The sequence below is a fragment of the Anopheles coustani genome, chromosome 2 (genome assembly GCF_943734705.1).
Source record: "Anopheles coustani chromosome 2, idAnoCousDA_361_x.2, whole genome shotgun sequence".
NCBI lineage: Eukaryota > Metazoa > Arthropoda > Insecta > Diptera > Culicidae > Anopheles > Anopheles coustani.
In genome coordinates, this window is record NC_071289.1 from 65,224,963 (window position 1) to 65,246,714 (window position 21,752).

At 45.3% G+C, this 21,752-nt stretch overlaps 1 protein-coding gene across 1 annotated transcript; it reads right to left on the bottom strand.

Annotated features, from left to right (window-relative positions):
* Positions 1-159: 159 nt before the first annotated feature.
* LOC131263853 (uncharacterized) lies at positions 160-6,267 on the bottom strand. Its single transcript, XM_058266128.1, has 7 exons — positions 6,168-6,267; positions 4,386-4,546; positions 4,078-4,267; positions 2,842-2,884; positions 1,551-2,754; positions 679-921; positions 160-601 (listed from the first exon to the last, which is right to left on the bottom strand). Exons 1-7 carry the CDS (start codon positions 6,265-6,267, stop codon positions 467-469), a joined length of 2,076 nt encoding a protein of 691 aa, XP_058122111.1. The 3' UTR covers positions 160-466.
* Between the last annotated feature and the right edge of the window lie 15,485 nt (positions 6,268-21,752).

The window sequence follows — 21,752 nt, forward strand, 5'->3', positions numbered from 1 at the left end:
AAAATGGGTCCCAGTGTATCCGAGCTTGAGCAAAACGGTCAAATATTAACCTTTTACAAACAGAGCGGTGACCCAGACAGTCCGGAAAGTCAAACCTCATTAATTATTAAACTCGCTATGGCATTTTTAAAACAAAAAAGTGCGGCTGTTTGTTCGGTTGTTTGTTGTTCATTTATTAGCTCTTGGGAATTAGACCAATAATGCATGTAAACAGTGAGAGTCATTATTCGTGAAGTAACGTAACAGCAGGTATATAATAATATCGTTAATTGGCACATGTTTGTTCGAGTCCGTGTGTGCATCATTCACACCCTTATCATCCACCATATACCGGTTGGACACACGTTTTGTTATTGCGGATTGCTTGTTAAAACATAGACAAAGTATTGCGTTATTCCTATCCTAGCCTATAGCTGCCTGCTGGGCTGACGACCTGGCCGATTAGCTGCATCTTCAAGCGGCATCTCTACATGATCGAACAGGGCATCGCACAGCAGAGGGGAAGGCAGACGGGCACGACGGCGGCACCAGATTTGCTCGAGCTCTTCGATTTGCTTTCCGCCTCGTATTTGTACATTCCGCTGGCCTTTGCATATTCGCCCTAGAAGGAAAAAGCAGACAAGAAGCGTCGATGAAAAATGGTCCCAGAATGTACAACCGTGGTGTTCCAACACCGACCTGTGCCCTCCAACCGCTGGCTTCCATTTCCTTCTTGGCGAACATCTCGTGACCGGGCGGATAGTAGACGGGCGGCCCGGCAATATTTTTCGAGGCCAGCTGGTTCGGTGCAGACTTGTCGTCCATCGTCTCGTCGACCGGTTTCGGTCCGGTACCGTTCGCTGGAGGACCCGCACGCTTCGGGCCGGCACTGTCGGTTTGTGATGTGTTAACTACCCGCGACTGATAGGTGACTTGGCCGTCCTGGAAGTGGAATGAATTGTAAAAAGTGAGTTAAGCAGTTAACAGTTGTCTTTAATAGGAAGACATTGAGAATCTAGAATACATGATTTAATCAATGTCTTGACTCTCGGCGTTCAATAAAGTTTTGTACAATCATTGCCTATTCATCAACGTTAGTGTCAATATCTATGAGAATCAGTTCCCAGACGTTCGAGTTCAGAATTAACCCACAATTTCAAAGGTTTAATATACTTCACCCTTGGGTAAACCTTGATTAGTTGTAGTCTAGCCCAAACTCGTCGCTATGGACCAATAAATAAAGGCCAGACTGTATTCGGGCTAGCTACATAATGTTTTTTGAAAGGTACAGCAGACATGGAAAGGTCTGCATTAGATTTAATAAAGATCCCTCGGGCACTTAAGATAATAAATCAAGATAAAACCAATTTGGAAATAGTTCGGAACATGCAAAGGGTTGGGATAACAAAGGATGACAATTAGCTTTCTCCAAAATATTTTAGAAAAACTTTCCAAAATCAAGATTGATTCAAAGTAAACAACCTTAAACGTCAAAGTATTTGTTTAGTAAAAGTATGGTAGAATCTGGCCAAAAGTTGCTTCCCCATCGCGTGTACAGCAACGAATCGTACCTCTCCGAATGTGGCCATCAGGTCATCCAGCCGCTTGGGCGGATTTCCATCGAGGTCCGTCCGATCGATGCCGTCGGTTGGGAACGGCTGCAGCAGCGGTTCTCGCTCGGCCGGCGGAGGATACAGGTTCCGGGTGGCGTTGGTCGTCGTCGAGCTATACTTATACGTGACCGTGGTGGGCGGCGGAACACCTCCTGGCCCATGCGGGTGCGGATATAGCTGATCGGCCGGAACGGGAACCGGAACCGGAACTGGCGATCCGTACCGGTTGTTCGTGTTGGTGTTAGTGCGCTCCTCGCGGTAGATATAGGTGGTGTTGTTGCCGGGCGGATAGCCCGGTTCCTCGACCGTGTATTTGACCGGAGCTCCACCGCCTGGTACCGTCGGGGGCGGCGCTTCGATGGCGCGGAAGTTGTTCGGATACGGGCCCGGTTCGGCCGGTTGGTCCGGATAGTAGTTGGTGGTTGAGTGCTTCGTGTCCTTCTTGTAGTAGATGGTTTTGGCCGTGTTGGGCGGCAACGGGTGGTTCAGTATCGTCGGTACCGGGTACTCCTGCACGTTGTTCGAGGTGTTGAACGTTTCGTTCTTCACCAGCACCGTCTTCGTGCCGGGATTGACGTGCGCCGCCGGGTGCTCCGGATAGCCGACCGGAGCTGGAAGCGTGCTGGTAGTCTGATTGACTGCCTGGTTCGTGTACGCGATGGTCTGGTTCAGCGAGCCCGTGCCGTCCGGGGGCAACTCGTACGTGTACGTGCGCACCGTCGTGGTGACTTTCGTGTTCGGCCGCGGCAAGATGTCGTCGGACAGTGGGATGTTTTGCAGCACGTTTGCCGCACTGTCGACGTGCACGGACTCGTTGTAGCGTACGTTGCGGGCCGGCAGCAGATCCGAGTTCGGGGACACGGTGCGTGTCTCCGTGTAGTACTCCTCCGAGCGGGCCGGTGTCATGGAGCGCTGTGGAGTGGCCGACCGGTTGATGCCGCCGTAGATGCCGGCCGAACTGTCCGAGCTGTACGAGACGTTCTTCACCGTCGTCGACTGGTTCTCGTAGGACGGGCTGCGATGGCGCGAGCGTGATTGACGCACCTCGTAGCTGTTCGGTGAGTCGAATACGAGCTCACGGTTCACCGGCTTGCCGCCGCCGCCGCCGCCACCCGCCGTCGTGTACGTGGTCGTGGTTTTGATAACCTTAGTGCCGGGCTCACTGTAACCGAAATCAAAGGCAAGCACCAATTAAGCTCGGTCCGCTTTTCGAGCACCGTGTCACGTAGCTACTTGGGCGTGTACTTACAGCAATCCAGAATCGATTCCATCTCGGCTTAGAGTCCTGTTATCTGAAACGATCGAAATAGAATTGATCGTTAAAAGTATTTGATTAGCGCAACTGGTATCAATTTCCCATCCAAACGATGGCTGATTACCTATATGGAGTCTGACTAATCAATCAAATGTTCTTCAACGGATATAGTTTTAGTTTTTGATTCTAGGATAAATAACATATCTCGCTCTTTGCTTGAATTTAGCAAATCCCATCTAAAAATTCGAAAAATAGTTTGTGCCATAATCCATTGTTTTGGAATGTCAATCATACTCGAATGTCCAGGGATTTTTATATTTTTCTTCAGTATTGTAAGTCTTTGGAAGTCTTTAAGATTTCAAAAATCGAATTTAAATTCTTATTTTAGAATTTATTTGAAATCTTCTAAATCTTCGTTCAACCGACTCGTGGATGAATTTTAAAATCGCAGCACAAGAGACCCGAGTTCTAAATAAATGCCCATCCCTGTACAGCACACGTACGCTACCAGGCGTCTCCACTAGCCATATCCCGCACACAAACTGTTTTGATAGTAAATGACAGATGTCAGCTGATTCTGATGAAACGCAAGAAAGAAATACAAAATGTTTATACTGCTGTGTCTCGTCAACGGTATGTGTGTGAGTGGGGAGGGCAGCAGGGTAACGAAATCAAACCGTATCGCAAACCAGCTGTCTGTGGAGTGTGGAGGACGAGCCGACCAGGCCGGGGTTAGGTCGTTAATGTGCTGACCCAGTTGGTGGCGGAAAATCGGACCGGCACGCCGGTTTGGTAAAGTTAGTTTCGGTTGGACTAGTTTGTAGCTAATTTTAGCTTCGATTTTTCGATAGGTTGACATTGCGCTACTTTCGGCGGACGTAACATCTCGCAGCCACGCCGGAGACGGGTTGTCAGTTCCAAACTTTTCATTCGAAACAGTGTTGAAGGTATCTCGTTGACTGAATTCGAACGAATAGTGCATAACTGTGGCCTGTTTTCGGAGAAACCCCCGTCGCTTCACAGTCATTATGATTAATCATCGGCTTCAAGCTTCGTCCGTAAGCCGAACCCCAGAGGTCTATTCTTAGCCCTAGCCAACACGATTCTTGGCTCGATTCGTGCTCGAAACACGGTCCGTCCTGCGCATTCGACTGAGACGCTCGATTTTTGTAGCTTTCTCGGGACCACAACGAAGAAAATGGTGTTGGCGTGTTTGGGACGGATACTTACTTCGATCGAGCGATGAGTCGCGCTCACGTTCAAGATCATTCAGAAGCGTGTCGAGCTGATTTATGTTGCGCTGGTACACCTCGCTGACGGACTGATCCGCCCGTCCAGCGCCGGCCCCCGGGAGTACATTGCCACCGCCGCCGCTCGATTTGTACTCGTACTTGGCCGTCTTGTATACTTTTCGCTCGTTCTGCGGTGAGTCACAGCCGAGTCCGTTGCGAGACGCACCAAACCAACAAGAGAAAGAAAGCAATTTAAGAAAATAGTCTTCTGAACAGTTGTTCCCGCTCGGTACTGCGGTGACTTACCGTTGCGACGGACGGACTGAGGGAGCGCTCGCGGGCAACTGTTGTGACGTTGGCCGGCTGTAGATACTGCACCTCGCGGCTCGTCGAGTAGTTGGCGATGGGCTGGCCGAGCGAGCTTCCGGGGCGCGAAACGCTCGCCTGAAGGTCCTCCAGGAGGTTGTCTGGTGAAAACGAACGATGAGCGTTGAGAAGATGAGAATTGTAAATATTTAAGCACAACATTAACAGCTCAGTGACAATTTACGTCTCTCGCCAGAGTCCTTGAGTATGGGAACTTGGGAAGTTCATTTAAGTCGTTAATAATTGAACAGAACTGTATCATATTCTTGGCTTCTTGCTCTGATTCATTATGGTAAATTGTGCTAAGTAGAGGAAAAAGAGTTTTATGCAATGACGATTATTAACACTTTGACAGCCGCACAATTCACAGTGTCGCAACGCTTTACTACCGGCGCGTTTGCACTAGTTCCTCTGTATCTGGCCGCCCTTTTTGATCATTCTTTTTCAATCTTTATTAGAATTTACGTACGAACAGCAACGCGCCCTGTAAAATTTGTTTACTTTCAATTTGATATTTGTTTACATCCAGTAGACTGTGTTGCGTGTCAGGAGACAGCGTTGACAGCACACCAAAATGATGTGAGCGGATGCAAATTGAAACGGAGCCATTACATCGATAGATGTACCCGGCCGTCAGAGTGTTAATGAACGTTGAGAGCTGATTGCAAATGTCTTGCCATTTAGTCTAGCAAAATTCAATTTCACCTGGCATAAATCTAAGTTAAAAGAAACTAAGTATTTTAAAATTGTCATTACTTTCATTCCTTTCCCAAGGTATTCCGAAGATATTATGTTCTGTTTCTTATTATGATAAGAAATTTATCATTGTTTTACTGTTTTGCTTTAAAATCCTTTTCCTCATTACATTTTTCTGACTATCATTCAAGCGGACGGTCAGAAAACAGAAAGGAATTATTTTCTAATACTTCGCCTGAGAAGAGCAATTGTAAAATGGGGATCTCATTTCTGTGGGGCAATGTGTACGGTTCCGTGAGCAACAATCACTTAGAAAGTGGTAAACAAACTAAAAGCACTCTATCACAGATGTGATAGAGTGGGAGGTAGCAGGTGGCAGGGAAAATAATAGTACATGGACAGCATTGCGATGCATTCCATATTCCATTGCATATCTTTGTTTGTAAACGTTGCTGTTAACGTTCCGCTGGAGATGCTCTTACGATTCGTCGAGGATTGTTGAATCAGGAGGATGTTCATTCATGAAAAAACAACACAGAGATTGTACGTTCATGCGTTTCATATGCCTTCACTGCCCACAGCCATTGCGAGTAATTACGATGTGAAATATTCCGCTTGGAAATGGTGTTTTCAATGCGATGATTACAGTGGTATTCTATTTTACTTTTTGTTTTGTAATCTATCATTTATAAAGCTGTGGATGTGGTGCACTCTGGCAGATTTTGATTATAGTTCAACGGAAATGGATACGATGTTTGTTTTTACAAATCCTCATTTAAATTTATTGGCAGTTTAATACTTATATCAGATTTATATTTTCTGAGAATTGACCAAACTAGATTACATTTCTACAAACAATGAAAATTTCATTTATTTTCTCGTTAAAAAACCAATTTTTACACAACTACTTTACATAAAAAAGGCTGCAAGTTTCCGCTTCTTTGCAAAAAATTGTTTTTATCATCACGTGGCAATACGAATCCAATCGCCAACAACAGTATCGATGGCAATTTTCCAGATACTTACCCAAATTGTGATCGAACTGATGGCCGTGGGTGGTGGGCGAAAGCACTCGCACCACGTTCGACGATGAATACTCCTCCCGCCGTTGCTCCCTGGTCGTCATGGCTGATTCGGTGCGCTTCAAGTGGAAGAACGGAAAACCACATTATCGGGCGGTCGAAAACAACATTCATATCCAGCATTAATGTTAAGTTGATTAAATTGAATTTATACATTTATATTGAACGCAATTAATTATTCCGTTTGATTGTTGACTTTTTTATATCAGCTCAATTGCTTTTCGTACTCCGATTTTGCGTTCCCCTGGCGATTGCTTATCCACGAGTAATATATGCATCCACTCCCGGGAGTTGGAAAGGTCAGTTGCTGAATGTTTCATCAATTTACGGCGAGTGTTCCGTGAACTTTTTGGCTGAAACGAATCACGTCGCGCAGTGGCGCTCGTAATCGCAAAGTGAATTTAGTAAACACATAAATCGCAATAAAACTGCAATCAAGAATGACGCACTTCGGTTCCAGCGTTGCGATTCCTCGGTCCTCCGGAGACACGAACCGAATGTCGGGCATAGCATCTGCTAATGAGATCATCGAGCCAAAAAGCGCATCGAACAGGGACACTGGAGCGGGCGAGTTGAAACCGTGGGCCCCGACTCGGTCAACATTCTCGTGGCCTCGGTTCATCGCTCGTACAAGGCAGCGTTTGGAAGAAACCTGTTGCCGCACAAATTGACCCCTTGGTGGTGTGAGTGTTTCCTTCCCCGCTAACGGTGCACTCCTTTTACAGAAAGAACTCGAGAAGCATCAAGGAAACCCGGAACAGGAACAGAGATGCCCCCCCCCCCCCATTTAATGCTGCATGCTGTGGCACTGAGCATATCGACGTTGACTGGAAAGCTAGTCCCAAGCGATGAACGGAGGCACTCGGTAAGAATTGTGTGAAGGGGTTTGCAATAATGAGAGTGAAGAAAATGAAACCAAACATCAGCGCGACTCGAACAAACCGCGAGGGTCGGTTATTGCCTTCGCCAGATGGAGAAAAGCCCTGACCGTTCCATAAATGGCATCTGACGGCCGGTGATCGTGAAATACATATCTCGCCCAGACAACCACGACCGCCGCCTTCCCGATTGGGGTGTTTGAAGGTTAGCGGCAGGTTTTTCAGTCACTAGGTCTCTGGCTAACGCTGGCCGGATATGGGACGGGTGACGAAGAAGGTTCCGAGTATAGGCCGCAGCAGCATCATCCGGAACGCCTTCGTTCTCGATATGGACTTGTTGCCGGTGTTGACGCGAGGGCTGAGTGTTCGCCGAGTGGCGCAAACTCGGTCAAAATCCATTTGCACCGCGCGAGCGTCAGGCAGGGAGTCATTTCGGGGAATTTCGGAATTTGAAAATTATGGTGTGCGAAAATGGTTCCGGTAACGGGTTTACGCCTTTTCGGGTTCATGGAGGAGGAGGCGTCCGAAGAAAACGATCGAATATCGTGTGCCGATGTCGTTCGACGCGGGCCAAGTCATTTCACCCACACACTTCCTCCGGAACTCGGGCGTGGAATCCATAATTCAGTCATAAAAATCGTCTGTTGATGTCATTGATAACGTTACGTCAGCTTCCAGCCAAACGGGGATCGGATCGACGGATGAATATCGTAAAAGTGTAATACGCCACTTGTGCAGAAATTGTCACTATACGATACATTCCGTTCGTTTGCCAGATGAAAACGGTTTTTGGATGCAAATCAATATCGTTCCAACGGTAAATGTCAATCAGGACGTTCGTGTTTGGGTTCGTCTTTGTAAATTTCATGACATTTATTTATGGATAATTTTACAGAATTATATTTCGTTCAGATGCAAACTAAAAAAAAAAATTAATACTGAGTCTGAAGCAAAAAGACAATCATATTTTGAAAATATATTTGAACAAACCTTATGCTCCATTCTGATTCATAAAAATAAGAATGTATTTTATTATCTCCACAAAAATAAATATGTTTTGTAATCTGCTAAAGAAATAAGCGGGATCTTTTATTACTGCCGAGTTATGATGATTCCAATTTTAAAATGCTTTGTCCAACATCAATCTCAAAAGAAGTATCTTCACTCGTCCAGACGCCATATAACCGGGCCGCCCCAACCCTTGAATGACTAAGTGGATTAAACTGCCCTAGCCACGACAACGTTCGTTGGGGAAGCAAATGACAGGAGCGCATAAAAATATCAATGAATCTTTCGATTCTCGGAACCACTCAACTGATACTCGCAAGTGAGTCCTTCTCTCGACATCAACGGGTTGACTTTTCTCAGCTCGTTTTTTTTCGTTTTTGCGTGGTCGGTTTACGACGTTCTTGGGACGGTGTTGAGGTACCACTGAAGTGTAATTACTGGCACCGGTCCAGGGTGATTGCAACAGCCGAGCGATTCATTATCGCTGTTGCGTTGTGCTCTACGATCGGTGTTGAGCAGCCGCCAAGCAGTGACCTTCCATCCCGTGGCCCCAACGATGACATCACACCGTGTCAATTTGCGCCCCCGCAAATATGGCGTGCAGGCAGATCGAGGCATAAGACGCGCGAGAAGGAGTGAGCGCGTGTGACGCTTCGTCCCACTCACGGTAATAAAAAGACACTTTTTGATCGATCGCGATAGCGAAGGTTTTCTGCGAGACTCAAAAAGCGACGCACTGAATGACGATGACGATGTCTACAAGTGTCCGGTACGGTGAGAAAGGCTGTTCCTGCATCGCCGCAAACTTGTTTCGTCTGCAAATGTCGCTTCGCACGTAGCTTAGTCCGCAAACGAGCGCCGCACGTTCCTTTTCGAACGGCCACTTCCGTTGGCGTTCCACCGCACCCAAACACCAACGCTGATCGGTCGATCGGTCCGCGGGCCGGGACAATGTTTAATGCTCGCAACACATGTTTATCGAACGAGACGTCTCCGTCGCCCAACACCTTCCTCCCTTCGTAGTTCGTTCTTTCTTGAGGTCCACTTCATCGCGACGTCCAAAACACGCACACCGAAACCGATCTTCGAACAGCGATCGGCGAACGTGCAGCAACATTTGTACGTGCGCTTGAGATGGACGCACAAAACCGGGTCGTTTGCATTATGACTAAACCCTTCCGTGCTTGGTGGAAGTTTATTAGCTCAACGTTTTTATACGACAAGCGGGTGGCTTCATACTGTGTTTACTTTGAACACTCTTTAAACTCGTCTAATATGAACAATAGAAATGAGTATAACGATAAAACACCAAACATTTGCGGCTTATTTTACGTTGGCAATTGGCAATTGAACATTTTGGTTCTCTATTCTCAAATGTTATATTAAGTGGTGATGCCTGCAGTGAACTCTTTTAACATTTTGTCTTGCTCGATAGTTTAAATTATTGCGTTTTTGTACGACAAGCGGGTGGCTTCGTACTGTGTTTACACTGAAAACACTTTAAGCTCTTTGATTTGAACAATAAAAATGAGTCAAACGAAAAAAACACTAAACATTTGCGATTTATTTAACGTTGATCAATCGGTAATGGAACATTTTGGTTCTCTATTGACGTATATTTTATTAAGTGACGATGCGTGCAGTGAACTTTTTTCAACATTTTGTCTTGTTCGATAGTTTAAATTGTAGGATTTTCAAAAACAGAATCTTAACTCTTGTGTACAAACAAATAGTTAAGCACTTTCACTGCTCGACTTCACCCCGAAGGGTTAAGTGGACGTCCGCGAGCCACAAACACATTAAACACATGCCCCGTTCGCGGGCGCACACAGCGACCCGTGGTCGTGGGGAACGGCGGATCCGATGGCCCTGGCGACGTACAGGTACGTCGTTGTTTGTTGGCTTTTGCCGTTGCGGGCAGGATGACGGTATTTTTGGACTCCCATCTTCATATGGTCGGAAATTCCTTAAAATCTCGTAAACAAACGGCCCGAGCCGGGTCGCACCAGCGCACGATGGAAGCACGGCTGGGAAACGGCCGAATTTTCGCGGCTAAATATAGAAACACGTCCGCCGAGCGGCGGAAAATGCGGCCACAAAATGGATTCTCCAATCCGGCGTCCATTATTCCCTTTGGGGCGAACCGTCGGGCAGCACACCGCAAGTTATTTATCGGTGCCAGAAAATGGCCTTTGCGGCCTCCGATGGCCTCCCGCGTGCCGAGCGCGAAACGGAAACTTGTTTTGCGCAACAGTTGACTGCTTCGGCCCCGGAAGCACGATGCAAGAATGACGAATTTCTTGAGCACCTTTTGCACCGGCAGTTGTTGCACGTCCTACCGTCTTACCGTGAGCACGATGGATTATGGGGTTTTCCCCCGTTTTTTTTCTTCTGTTTGAACGTCCTCGATGGGAGTTCAAAGACACTGTTATGTCCGTCAAGTAAGCTCGGGGTTGATTGTTGGCACCATCAAGTGGCTTCGAGAGAGGTTCGTCTGGCGCCTGCATATAACAAGCGTTCACCAACGTGTTTGAAAGTGCAAAATGCACGACTAACACGGTAAGCTCGGTGGTCCAACTGAGATAGATAGAAAGCAGCTTACGCAACGAATAATCAATAAGCAAGTCAATCGCCGTGGCCTACAACTCGTAAATAAAATATATTGATTAATGGAATCGTCTACCAAGGCTTGTAAAGTCTGAGTCTGGCTCATTGAAGAATGATTCTCATGCAAAAATTTTAAGAGATTCAAAATTTTCTTCGTAGGGCCGGTGGGAGATTGATCGAATACAAAACCATCAAACCAAATTTTATGTTTGAGGTTACAAAGTAGAAATAAAATATATTAAGCCTCCAATACTTGTCAGTATTAATGGTGGTTATTAATCTCCCAAACCGTGCAATAAATACTCCTTTCAATTTCTACCCGCTCTGAACCTCTTCCAACAACCGAATCTAGAGCAACAGTTTGTTTCGGACCGCAGTCAGTCTCGTAAGTCGTGCAACCGACGGCGAACGGAAAACCGGTGTGATGCACTGGAAATCGAATGCAACCCACGCACACGACAACCGGCTCCAAACCTCCTCCGCACTTCGGTGCCCAAACTGGATCCGATCACGTTCGTAACCTCGGCGCAATATTGTAACGCTGTCGTCCGGCGTCGGTCGGGCCGGAGGTTGAAGCTGAAAGATTGCGTTGTGCGGGTGAACAAAACCGGCACCCTTAAGCTAGCAACGGGAAGCGGTGCAGAACACATGCGAGAGGAAAGCAACGAATAAAACCTTAACCGCACACTAATCCACCGCTTGCGAGCGGCAATGTGCACGAAATTGCACACCCAGATCTGTCGCTTGCAGTGAAATGCAGTGGCAGCATCCACGGACACGGACACGGGCGCAACCGGAGCTAATACAAAGTCAACACAATATGAGCACATTCGCATCCACCCGCAACGCTGCATCCCTCGCAGGAGGTTCTGCGCCCGCACCCCGATCGGATGACCTGTTTTTCCGATAAACATAAACATTTAATTAAATACAAGTGCAGCGAAGCCGCTGGGGAGTGTTGGTGTCAAAGCTGCGACGTACAAGCGTGCCATGGACGGTAGTTTAATCCGTGCAGCTTACCGTTGGACAACGGATCGGTTCTTGTTTTTTCACCATCCTCCGGCAAGAGCAGCTACCCCAGACACGAACGAAGTGGACTCCAATGGAAAGCCACGGCTTTAGGGTGGATTTGACTACTCGCAAAGCCACCCGACATGGCGGTCGGGCAGTAGGCGGTGACGATCTTTCGGTGGACCATGTTTATGGCGGAAAACAAATGCAAAAACATGCGTAGGCCATCGCGATCGGTCGCGCGAAAGCGAGCGGGGAGGGATTATTCACGTGCATATAAATAACGGCAAGGTGTTATGAAGTCATCTGCTTAAATCTGTGAACGCTTTGTTTGGACAATCGATGAGGATCTTTGCGACGCCACTCGTACGCAGAATCGGGCGATCGGATTTCGGTGCATCTTGCTGCTCGAGTGGTTCGAACGAAAGTCGAACTTAAGCATGGGGTTTCGTAGGAAACCCCCACCCTCCGAAAAGAACCGGCCTACAATGTAGCTAAATGCGTCCAACGCAAGATATCGACTGGACGCCCGAAGCGGACTCAGCAAGTGTCGAGTCGGTTGGGATAACCTTTCCGTGCACAGATTTACGACGGCCGGAAACCTTTTTGTCCGCGCCGGGACCACGAAATGCCACCCGTGGGAGGAACATGACAATTTCTTTTGCTTTATTGTTCATAAATAGTTGACGATGTCTACGACGCGCGTTAACGTGGGATTTTCCTCCTGGGGGACTGAGTTTGGCCTGAACGAAACAGTTTTGTGGCCAGAAAGTTAAACGGCTGGCTGGAACGAATTGATTTATGTAGCTAATGAAGCATCAGCTCTAAACTTCTGTGCAAAATAGTTGCTCTATCGCAGAAGATGTATATTTTGCCCATGGTTTAATGTTACTCTCTGGCGCTTCTTCTGTATTGGCTTTCAAAATAACAAGACCAGTTGTAAACTTTGCCAACATTTCTTGATCCAACTGATGCGTGCTTCTGACAGCGTTTTTTGTTTTGATGTAATATGTTTCAACCGATGCTTTGTCCATCCCGAAGATTCTTTGCCTTTCCACTTCGCACAGGATCCACCACTAATGTAGTCTCGAATTCTCGGAACAAACCGGTCCTGGTGGGTTGTAATGCAAATGTTTACTCGACGACAACAGGTCCGAAACTTTGCCAAACCTTCGCCAGCTTCGTCGTTGGGGGCCATTTGCCAGAATGAAACAAAAAGCAAAACCAACGCCCTGCAAATGTCGTAGCTTGGGTGCATACTTTTAAAATAAACTTTTATAATTCCAAATCGGAAAGATTTTAGCCGGAGCAGAAAAATGTGTTTTTATTGGATTGTGCACAGAGCCATCGAACGATGGGCAGAAGTAATCATTTTCAGCTTCTGTCGATGCTCTCGTGAGTAGCAAAAAACCAACGAATGGCATGTTTTTGTTCAGTAGCTATTTGCTTCAATTAAATAAGTCATTTTCATAAACAGACGAGAGGCTGCTGCAGTAAGAAGATTGAGATCATTCTATGCGTTCGGCTAGGAGGACATCATCAGAAGTCGCCTTCAAGGTCAAGCGATTTTTCCATCGCCTATCACAGGCTGGGGCTGCCAAGCGGGAACCATTCCTCACTAATCTAAATTGTCCATAATCGAAACGTAAACAGACATGCAGCCAAACAAGTCAACCGAAATGATTGGAAACCGAGGAGGTGATAATTGACACGGACATGCGGGAACATTTGGCAGCATCTGGCTTCGCGAGCGAGGGATTTGAAGATTTGAGTCATAAGGTTTTGTATTTATGGACCTGCCCATGGCAAGACCATTAGTTTGTAAAATCTAGTGACACAAAAAACGTTTTAAGCACACTTTAACAATCTCTTAGCGGACATCCATTAGTTCAACGAATGTGGTTATCTTTCACTACACCTTTCCGCAGATTGTTTCCCGTTTTGGTATGCAAACTTTCGGGCGATTTCGAAGGAAGGTTTTAAATCGCGAACCTAATGAAATTAGCAGCAGGACGCTGTTTAGCGTCCTACCGACGAGTCAGATCAGTTCCAACGTTTCACGACGGACAGTGGAGTTGCAGAAACTAGACTACCGATTTGGCGCACATTAGCAATTCCGTTCCACACTCTTCCGGTTGACTTATTTATTTCACCCAGTTCCTTCACACAATATCGGACACCACTCGGCAAAGGGTTGACGGAATTTCTTCGACAAGAGCGTGCCTTCGGATGGCTTTTTCTTCCCGCGCGGGGTCCGTTTTCACCAGCTCACCTTTCAACTGTCTTTTACAGGAATGGAAACTGGTTGACACTAATAAGGCAAACAGTTGGGCTCGCCGATTGCGCACCAGCCGGATGTGAACTTGTCGCGAGTAGCGCGCGTTACGTTGGACGACGACCGATTTTGCGGACTCACCGACTCAAACTGACGGCGCCGTGGGCCGCCGAGCATGTGCGCGGCGCGAGATCAACACGACGATCGCGCCCCAACACAACAACGTTGGTCGAGACCAACGCCGGTGGAGCTGCATGTGGGGTGCGGTGGTCTGCGTGTATCGTCGGCGTCGTTCCGTTTACTTGGGCACGTTCGTGGGCGTGTTGGTGGAGCATAAGGCGTTCTGATCATGCGGCCACAGATTTATGCGGCTTATGCGGTTTAAAGAGCATACATACAGGGAAAACGACGCCGGTTTTCGACCAACACTAGCGTGCAGCAGCCAATGAATGAAGATCCAAGCGCGTACGATCAAGCGTTTAATGATCTTGCATATAAGTTCGATGTTGTGCGTCGCATCAAAGTTGCTTGCATGCAAAACATGCTTCGGGAATTTAAATTGTTACGTTATTTCAACGGACTATCAATCCAATCCGATTCAAACGTACAATAATTTGTATAAGCATGTTTCAACCGTTTTCGACATTTTAAGATATCTGTTCAAAATTTAAGCTCGACTGGGGTCAAAACAATAACCAAATTTTTGAAATGTAGCCTACCAGCGAGTCACGACAATTCTTGACCAATTCATTTTCATCACATGGGCTTAAAACGAATTCTGGCACATTCCACAAAGCCGATTGGGTTAGAAAACTACTACCTCCATTTATCAATTGAACATTGGTTATAATTTTACCGGAAATTTAAGGACGTTTTAAATAAGTATTGGATTAACATGATTCATTCCCCTATTTATGTAACCAAAATATGTTAAGTTGATCCATAAAAGGTGTCTTCAGCTGCTGTGTTTATTCTTTTGACAATTTTGGAACCATTTGTGCACCATAAAAACATGATAAGCTACACAAATGAAAAGATCAGGATGTTTTATCAAAGATACCGGAACGTAAGAGCGCATATCAACATGTCATGTAGCGTATGCAAAAACAAACCGACCTGAAAGAAGCCCCCCCAGGGAGAAAATAATAAAGTTGGGAAATGAACTGGGTCACAGGATGATGTGTGCCGGTAGACGTGCGTTGCCGGTGCCCTTCTAGCGCAATTTTCCAATGAATCATGGAGCGCATTTCCGTCTGATGTAATATGCTGCTTGTCTCCGGCATGACTTCTTAATCGTTGGGCCAGGAGTGTGCAGGTGACATGGCGATAGGTGGCAAAAGGCACACTCATCATCCCATTCACTCCCAACAAACACAACCGAAAAGATGTGCGCATGTTTGTGTGTGTGTGTCACTCTTGGTATGAGTGTCTGTTGGCCGACACCTTTTCATGACGAGGGACAAAGGTGTGCGATTTGAAGGAGGGGTCAGTCGCCGCAGGGCGAATGTTGGACACAGTTTACCTTTTATGTTTAACTCGGGGCAGTGTGGAATGGGGGAGGAAAACCAACTACATGAGGAAACTGACACTCGGGCACGTTTCCGGGAAGGGCGTGAATGTCCTAGGGGTAGGTTTTTTATCCCTCGCGAATGTTGCTTTCGGCAGGATGCGGTTTGAGCAGCCGTCTAGTACCGTTTGTGTGGAGAAGTTTTCCCAGATTTTGATACGCTTAACAAAACACTCCCACTGCTCCATGCAGGATTGCGAGCCGTGAAGCAGGTTCAAAACACGGCGAAACAATCTGCGAACAGCGCGTGCCAAAAGGCTGTCATCACGCGTACTTCCATTCACGCCCCTAGCAGCCCGTTACGCCGCAAGGTAGGCAAACCGGCAGAGCACAAAACGCTTCGTATCGCTTCGGTGCGTTTTCATGGCAGGGTTTCCTGTTTCCCCTTCCGCTTCGCTTCGCTTTCGGTTGGCGCTTAGTGGAAAATCGCTTTCCCGCTGTCCTTGCGACGAGAACAGCAACGACGTCGAAGTGTAATGTCCTCGAAAATAAGATACCCATTACGATAGCGAAAACGACCGTTACACCTTCTCCGCCCAAAACGCGAGCGTTCGGCTCCACGGCGCGTGTGTTTGTGTGGTCTGGGCGCGAAAGGACACTCAGTGGAAAGTATCCTTCACGGACCACCCTGTGTCGGATCTGTTTTGGGCGTCATTTGAGGGAGCGAGAGAGGGAGGAGTAAAGAGAGAAATGTTGTTCGGTTTTTGGAGAGTTGGATAGAAGCGTACCGAAAGGAACCTCAACAAGTTGAGCTCCCACTTGTTGTGTCTGTGGAATCCTCGAAAGGATACGTTTTTCACGCTTCCACACGAACGCGTTGGTGGTTTTGTTTGAGAGAAAATCGTCGATAGCAGCGAGCACAAAGAATTTCCACTGGAAGTTCGTGCGGTGAGTACCGGACGCGCAATTCTTTGCTGACGCATACGCATGCACGTTGGATTTGTGCTGAAGCAGAACCTCGGCAACTGGTGTCACTCACGGCTAGACGACAGTGGCGTGAATCAAAACGGAAGCCGACGCGTTTGCCAACACTTCGCAGTCAGTCGAGAGAGTACAGTGCTACCGTGTGGACGTACCGGTGCGCTCGTGTCCATCCGTCTGCCGTTGAAGTAGTAGGAGCCACCTGAAGCCAGCAGTAGGTGCTAAGGGTGGGAACAGTGTTTATAATATAAAAAAGAACACCCAGAGTGTTAGGCAGAGAGACGAAACTTGTTACAACCCGAGGCATTGCAGCGTAGACACAGTAGTGTCAACGGTGTTCTACGAGTCCCCCAGTGCGAGCAGGAATAATTTACGCGCCAGTGTTCAAGGCCCTTCCAGCAAAAGGGGGTGTGATCGTGTTTTGCATACTGTGGAAAAGCATTAATTGAATTGGTTTTTAGTCGCCGCGAAAGCAAACAGAAAGCACTAAAGCGAAAGGGGAGAAAACAGGCGCGGGCACAATCGGCCATAAACCAGCGCTAATCCGACGTCCCCTGGGAGTGCTAGTGGGGTGAAGTGGCGATAATGGTGGTACAAGAAATTAATAAAGCACCAGCGAAGTGAAAAGGGATAGCATTTTCCGCCGGTAGCCTGTTTCTGCTTTTTTTTGTTTTCTCTCTCTTTTATGTGACGAGCCCGTCGTAAAATTTCAATGACGCTGACGAATTCTGAATCAAACGCCCGATAGACGCAACCTGGTGGGCCTGTGTTAGTGGGCACGCGTAGTCGGTCGCGCTACCTTCGGTGGGTTTCCCATTGAGGAAGGTCTTTTTTTTTTTGCGTGGCGTGTGCTGTAAGTTAATTGAGTTTTTCCTGAAAAGAAAATAAAAGAAAGAGGAAAATTCGTGCTTCACCAGGATGAAGCCCATGGGTTTTAAACGGCTGTGCTGGTGGTGGTGAATTAAAGAAATGCTCAAGGCGTAATTTTACCCTTAACAGGTGGACAAAGGGTCATGGTTACTGGCTATGTTTCATTGTCGTTGTGCCGGGATTCCTGGAATAGAAAATTGCAATAAAATTACTCACGAGAGATAGTAAAGGTTCGCTTAGCATAATGTGTTGAAAAGAAAAACAAAATCAACATCATCGTCGTATTATGACAAGTGGCAATGATTGATGTGTTATGGGAGTTAAGTGTATAATAGTGTGTGTTTGTTGTTTATTTAAGTCCGCTTATCTGATGCTTAATGAGAATTCACTCAAAGTGACGTAAACAAGGCATAATGAAATACTGTTTTAAAAACCATTCATCGCTGTTTTGTTGATTATCTTTCCATTTTGCTCACATCGCTGTTGCGGTGTGTTTGTGCGCGCGTTTGTGTGTGTATGTGTGGTATACACTGTTGTCCGTGTGTCAATAGCGCCCTCTCCTTGCTAGGGTCAGCAAATGAAAGCAGGGTAGTAACGTACGGACAAGAGAGGGGAATGTGGCGTCGTGGTCATTGACAACCCATCATCCTCTCTTCCTCCCATGTGCGGCACGGCTTCACCAATCTGCGTAATTGAAAGCGAAGCACCCAACGACGCCGTCGTTGCCGCTGACGACGATGATGCTGATGATGGTCGGCTCAATGGAGCTGGAAGTGAATGATGAACTGTAATGAGGAATAATTCGGATGAATTGATGTTTCGTTATTTTTCTATTACACATTTTTCGCAAACCACCGCGATATACTAGAACTCTGTGGCCGATGGTCACCGACCGGTCAGAATATAAATTTCTCTTAAAGCGTACATATTGAATGTGTAAAGGAAATTAAGGAAGGAAAGGAAGGAGAAATTAAATAGGATTATCTCAAATAATATTGAAATGCTATTTGTAAAACAATTTTAGATCGTTTGCATTACTGCAATAGTTGAAGCGTATATAAAGAATGTGTAAAGCAAATTAAGGAAGGAAAGGAAGGACAAATGAAATGGGATAATCACAAATAATATTGAAATGCTATTTGTTAAACAATTCTAGTTCTTTTGCGATACTGCAATGGGTTTAGTTATTTTATTTGTAGTTTATATATTTATAGTTATTATAGTTTTGTTGTCGTTTGTTGCAATCAATGAAAATGCCTAAGAAAACATTCGGATAAAATTCCAGCCATGAGAACAAAGTATGATTTTTTAAGAATAGAAATATTCATAACAACCAGGCGTCTCCATTGTTATCAAACATTTGGCAAAACTATGCTGGTAAAAACAACCGGGCGTCTCCATTCGATCAGGTGTGCTAAGTCAATTTCTTGCTTATTTAACACTAGAATCCAAATTGGGGTCATTTTGACCCCAACGCAGTTTTCGATTTTAATATCTCGAAAATGGCTGAATATTTTTACAAAAAAAAGGCTTTTCTTAAAATCCAAAGCTTTATCTAAAACAAAAATTTCAGATTTTTCTATTCAACCAGTTCCGAGAACCAACTTGACTATACCTAGAATGCTTTTTAGGGGTCATTTTGACCCCTACTTGTAAAACGCTATAACTTCACTATTTTTGAAAAATTTGCAAATCCGTAAACTGTTACTTTTTTGTATATTTGTTGACTATCTTTTGACGTTTTTGGTTTTTCGATACATTTCTTCATAATTCCGCTAGCTCGGTGTATTACAAAAACGGTCACGTTTTTTTCAACTTTTATTCATTCAAAATGTTTGATGTAAATCTAGAAAAATGTTTAATGTAAATCTAGTGTGCGATAGAAAGCTAGTATGTTGAGCAGCATTTAAAAATAAAGTCATATTTTTGCCATTACAAATGACTCCATAAATTGGCCTCAAATATTGAAAATAACGCCAATTTCCATAGTAACGCATCGCGCATAACGCTTCGAAACGCTCGCGTACGGAATAACGGAACAAAGCGCAGAACGGAAACTACCTATGAAAAATGTTAAAATTCACATCTTCAAGATCAACTTGTGGCATTATTTGTTAATTTAAAAATATGAAATTATTTTTCAAAGGTGGCCTAATATATCAACATCATAGTGCACACTTTTTTTCTGGATTTACATGATACATTTTGAAAGAATAAAAGTTGAAAAGGATTCAAATTCGACTCATATTGATCTTTTTTGCTATACACCGAGCTAGCGGAATGGTGAAGTGGCACATCAAAAAAGTAAAAACGCCAAAAGATAGTCAATAAATATACTAAAACGTTACAGTTTACGGATTTGAAAAATTTTCAAAAATAGTGAAGTTATAGCGTTGATTGCCAAGCGGTTTTGCCGACAGTTTTTTAGTGAAATTATTCTTGATAAGTTTGTCTATAAAATAAATATTGAGACTTGTTTTTAAACAAATAACAAATAGGCTAAGCTTGCCTAAGTAAAAATTGCTACATTTACAAAAGCCTGCCACTGTATTCGTGTAATAATATATAAGTATCGTGACAAGTTCAAAATTGCCTCTTCCCTACTTTGTAGATCATTGACAGTCAACGCGTTAAATGGTAATTGAGATATTTTCAAATCGTTAAATTGTTGGTTGTTTGAAATGTCACTGGAAGAAATGTTGTTGCTCACGTATAGACAATTTTGACATTCATTGGACAGATTCATTAGGCAGGTTTGGCATGCTCTTGCCAAAAAAGTACCTGATGAGTTTCAAACTTTCTTCAGTAATCTTCAATGCTGTCGAAAAATATTAAGCACCGGAAAATTGTTGCACATTTACGGACTAATGTTCACCCGTCTACTTTTGCGAAAACTTTCCGATTACTTTTGGCATCGTCGCTTGCACACGCCACGGTATGAGTCAAGAACAAGCAACAGAAGACCGGCACAACACATGACCATAGGCCTCATTACCGGAAACTTCACCCGAACTGTTGATCGACCGAAAAACTTACAGTACGTTCATTTCTTTTCATAGACTTCCGTTTCCACTGGCCGACAAATTGCCAACATGCAACATTTGGCTGTGTGGTTAGTGGTTTGTTTTCTCTTTTTTGTCGACGGCAAACTTCCACCCAGAATCATCTGGGTCGTTCGTGAAAGTTTGTCCATTGTCTGCCCGTTGGTAGTTCATCGATTGAGTCCACTTGGGAACTCCGCACCCCGAAAGTACCCCGCTGGCTCTGGGACGTACGGAAACATAATAATAAAAAGGCACAATTTGTCGGCCCTCACCACCGCCCGGTTGGACATATCCTGTCAGACAAAAGTGATGGTGTCAATTCGAAGCTCGGTCCGGCGACTGACCGTGTCGGGCACGCATAGTCAATTTTCCCACAATTTCCTCCTCCTATAGGTCTTTAAGGGGCACCAGCCTATGACCAATGGTTTGGAACCTTCGCTACTGGTTTGTGTGGAAAAAAAGGAAAGGCAGTAAAAAAAATATCGACGCGATGTATGTCTTCGTAAAATGTCCTTGCACAAGTGTAGACACAGATATCCTTCAGTGGCAGACATTGAAGGCGGTGAAAGCAGAGTGAGGGCATGTACTGCCTTTGGGTAAGGCCGTGGGCAATGAAAATCAAAACAACGTAAAACTTCGTCCGGTGTCTGTTCCGTTGCTTTGTTTGGCCTAGACCCGTGCCTTCCTATTCTGTTATTCATCGTAGTGGACGGACGTGGGCGCCACAAACTACGGATGGCACAGACTACAATCATGGGGGCGGATACTGTCGAGGACCAGCTTTTTTTTTTTACATCGGGTACCCTCCGTCCCTATTCTTACGCTTACGTTAGTTTAGAAAGGAAAGAGGATTCAAGAGGGAAGACACATCACTTTCAGGTGACTGCGATGACGACACAAGGAGCGTGGTCTGACCCGTAAACCCACTCGTGGCGAGGGAAATGTTTAGAAATGAAAAATTCAAAAAGAACCATACTTTATTCATCTAAAACAGTCAAGAAATATCGCCCCGTCTAGAGTTTGTGTGTGGTGAGTTGAAGTGGGGTAAACCACATAAAACTCATGCAAGCCTCTACAGTTGGCTTGAAGGAAAAAAGGAAAAAGTCATTTAAATAAAAGCATTGGGCTCGGTTCTTTTTTTTCAACATTTGCAGTAAATAAATAAATGTAGATTATTTCAATATAAATCTATTTGTTTGAAATAGAAAGTATGATAAAGATGTTAAAATATTAACATCAACAAAGGACTGATTTTGCCTTACTGCTATACTGATTTGAAGAGCTCTGTTTACCTTGGATGTTGATTTCATTTCCCGCATTTTGAATGGGATACTTTGTAGCTTTTGAT

Excerpts from the sequence above, each read along its gene's own strand:
- LOC131263853 (XM_058266128.1), bottom strand. The coding sequence starts at position 6,267 with ATGACGACCAGGGAGCAACGGCGGGAGGAGTATTCATCGTCGAACGTG. Across the intron at positions 922-1,550 it reads TGATGGCCACATTCGGAGAG|GACGGCCAAGTCACCTATCA; the intron begins GTACGATTCGTT and ends TTCCACTTCCAG. Across the intron at positions 602-678 it reads CCAGCGGTTGGAGGGCACAG|GGCGAATATGCAAAGGCCAG; the intron begins GTCGGTGTTGGA and ends TTTTCCTTCTAG.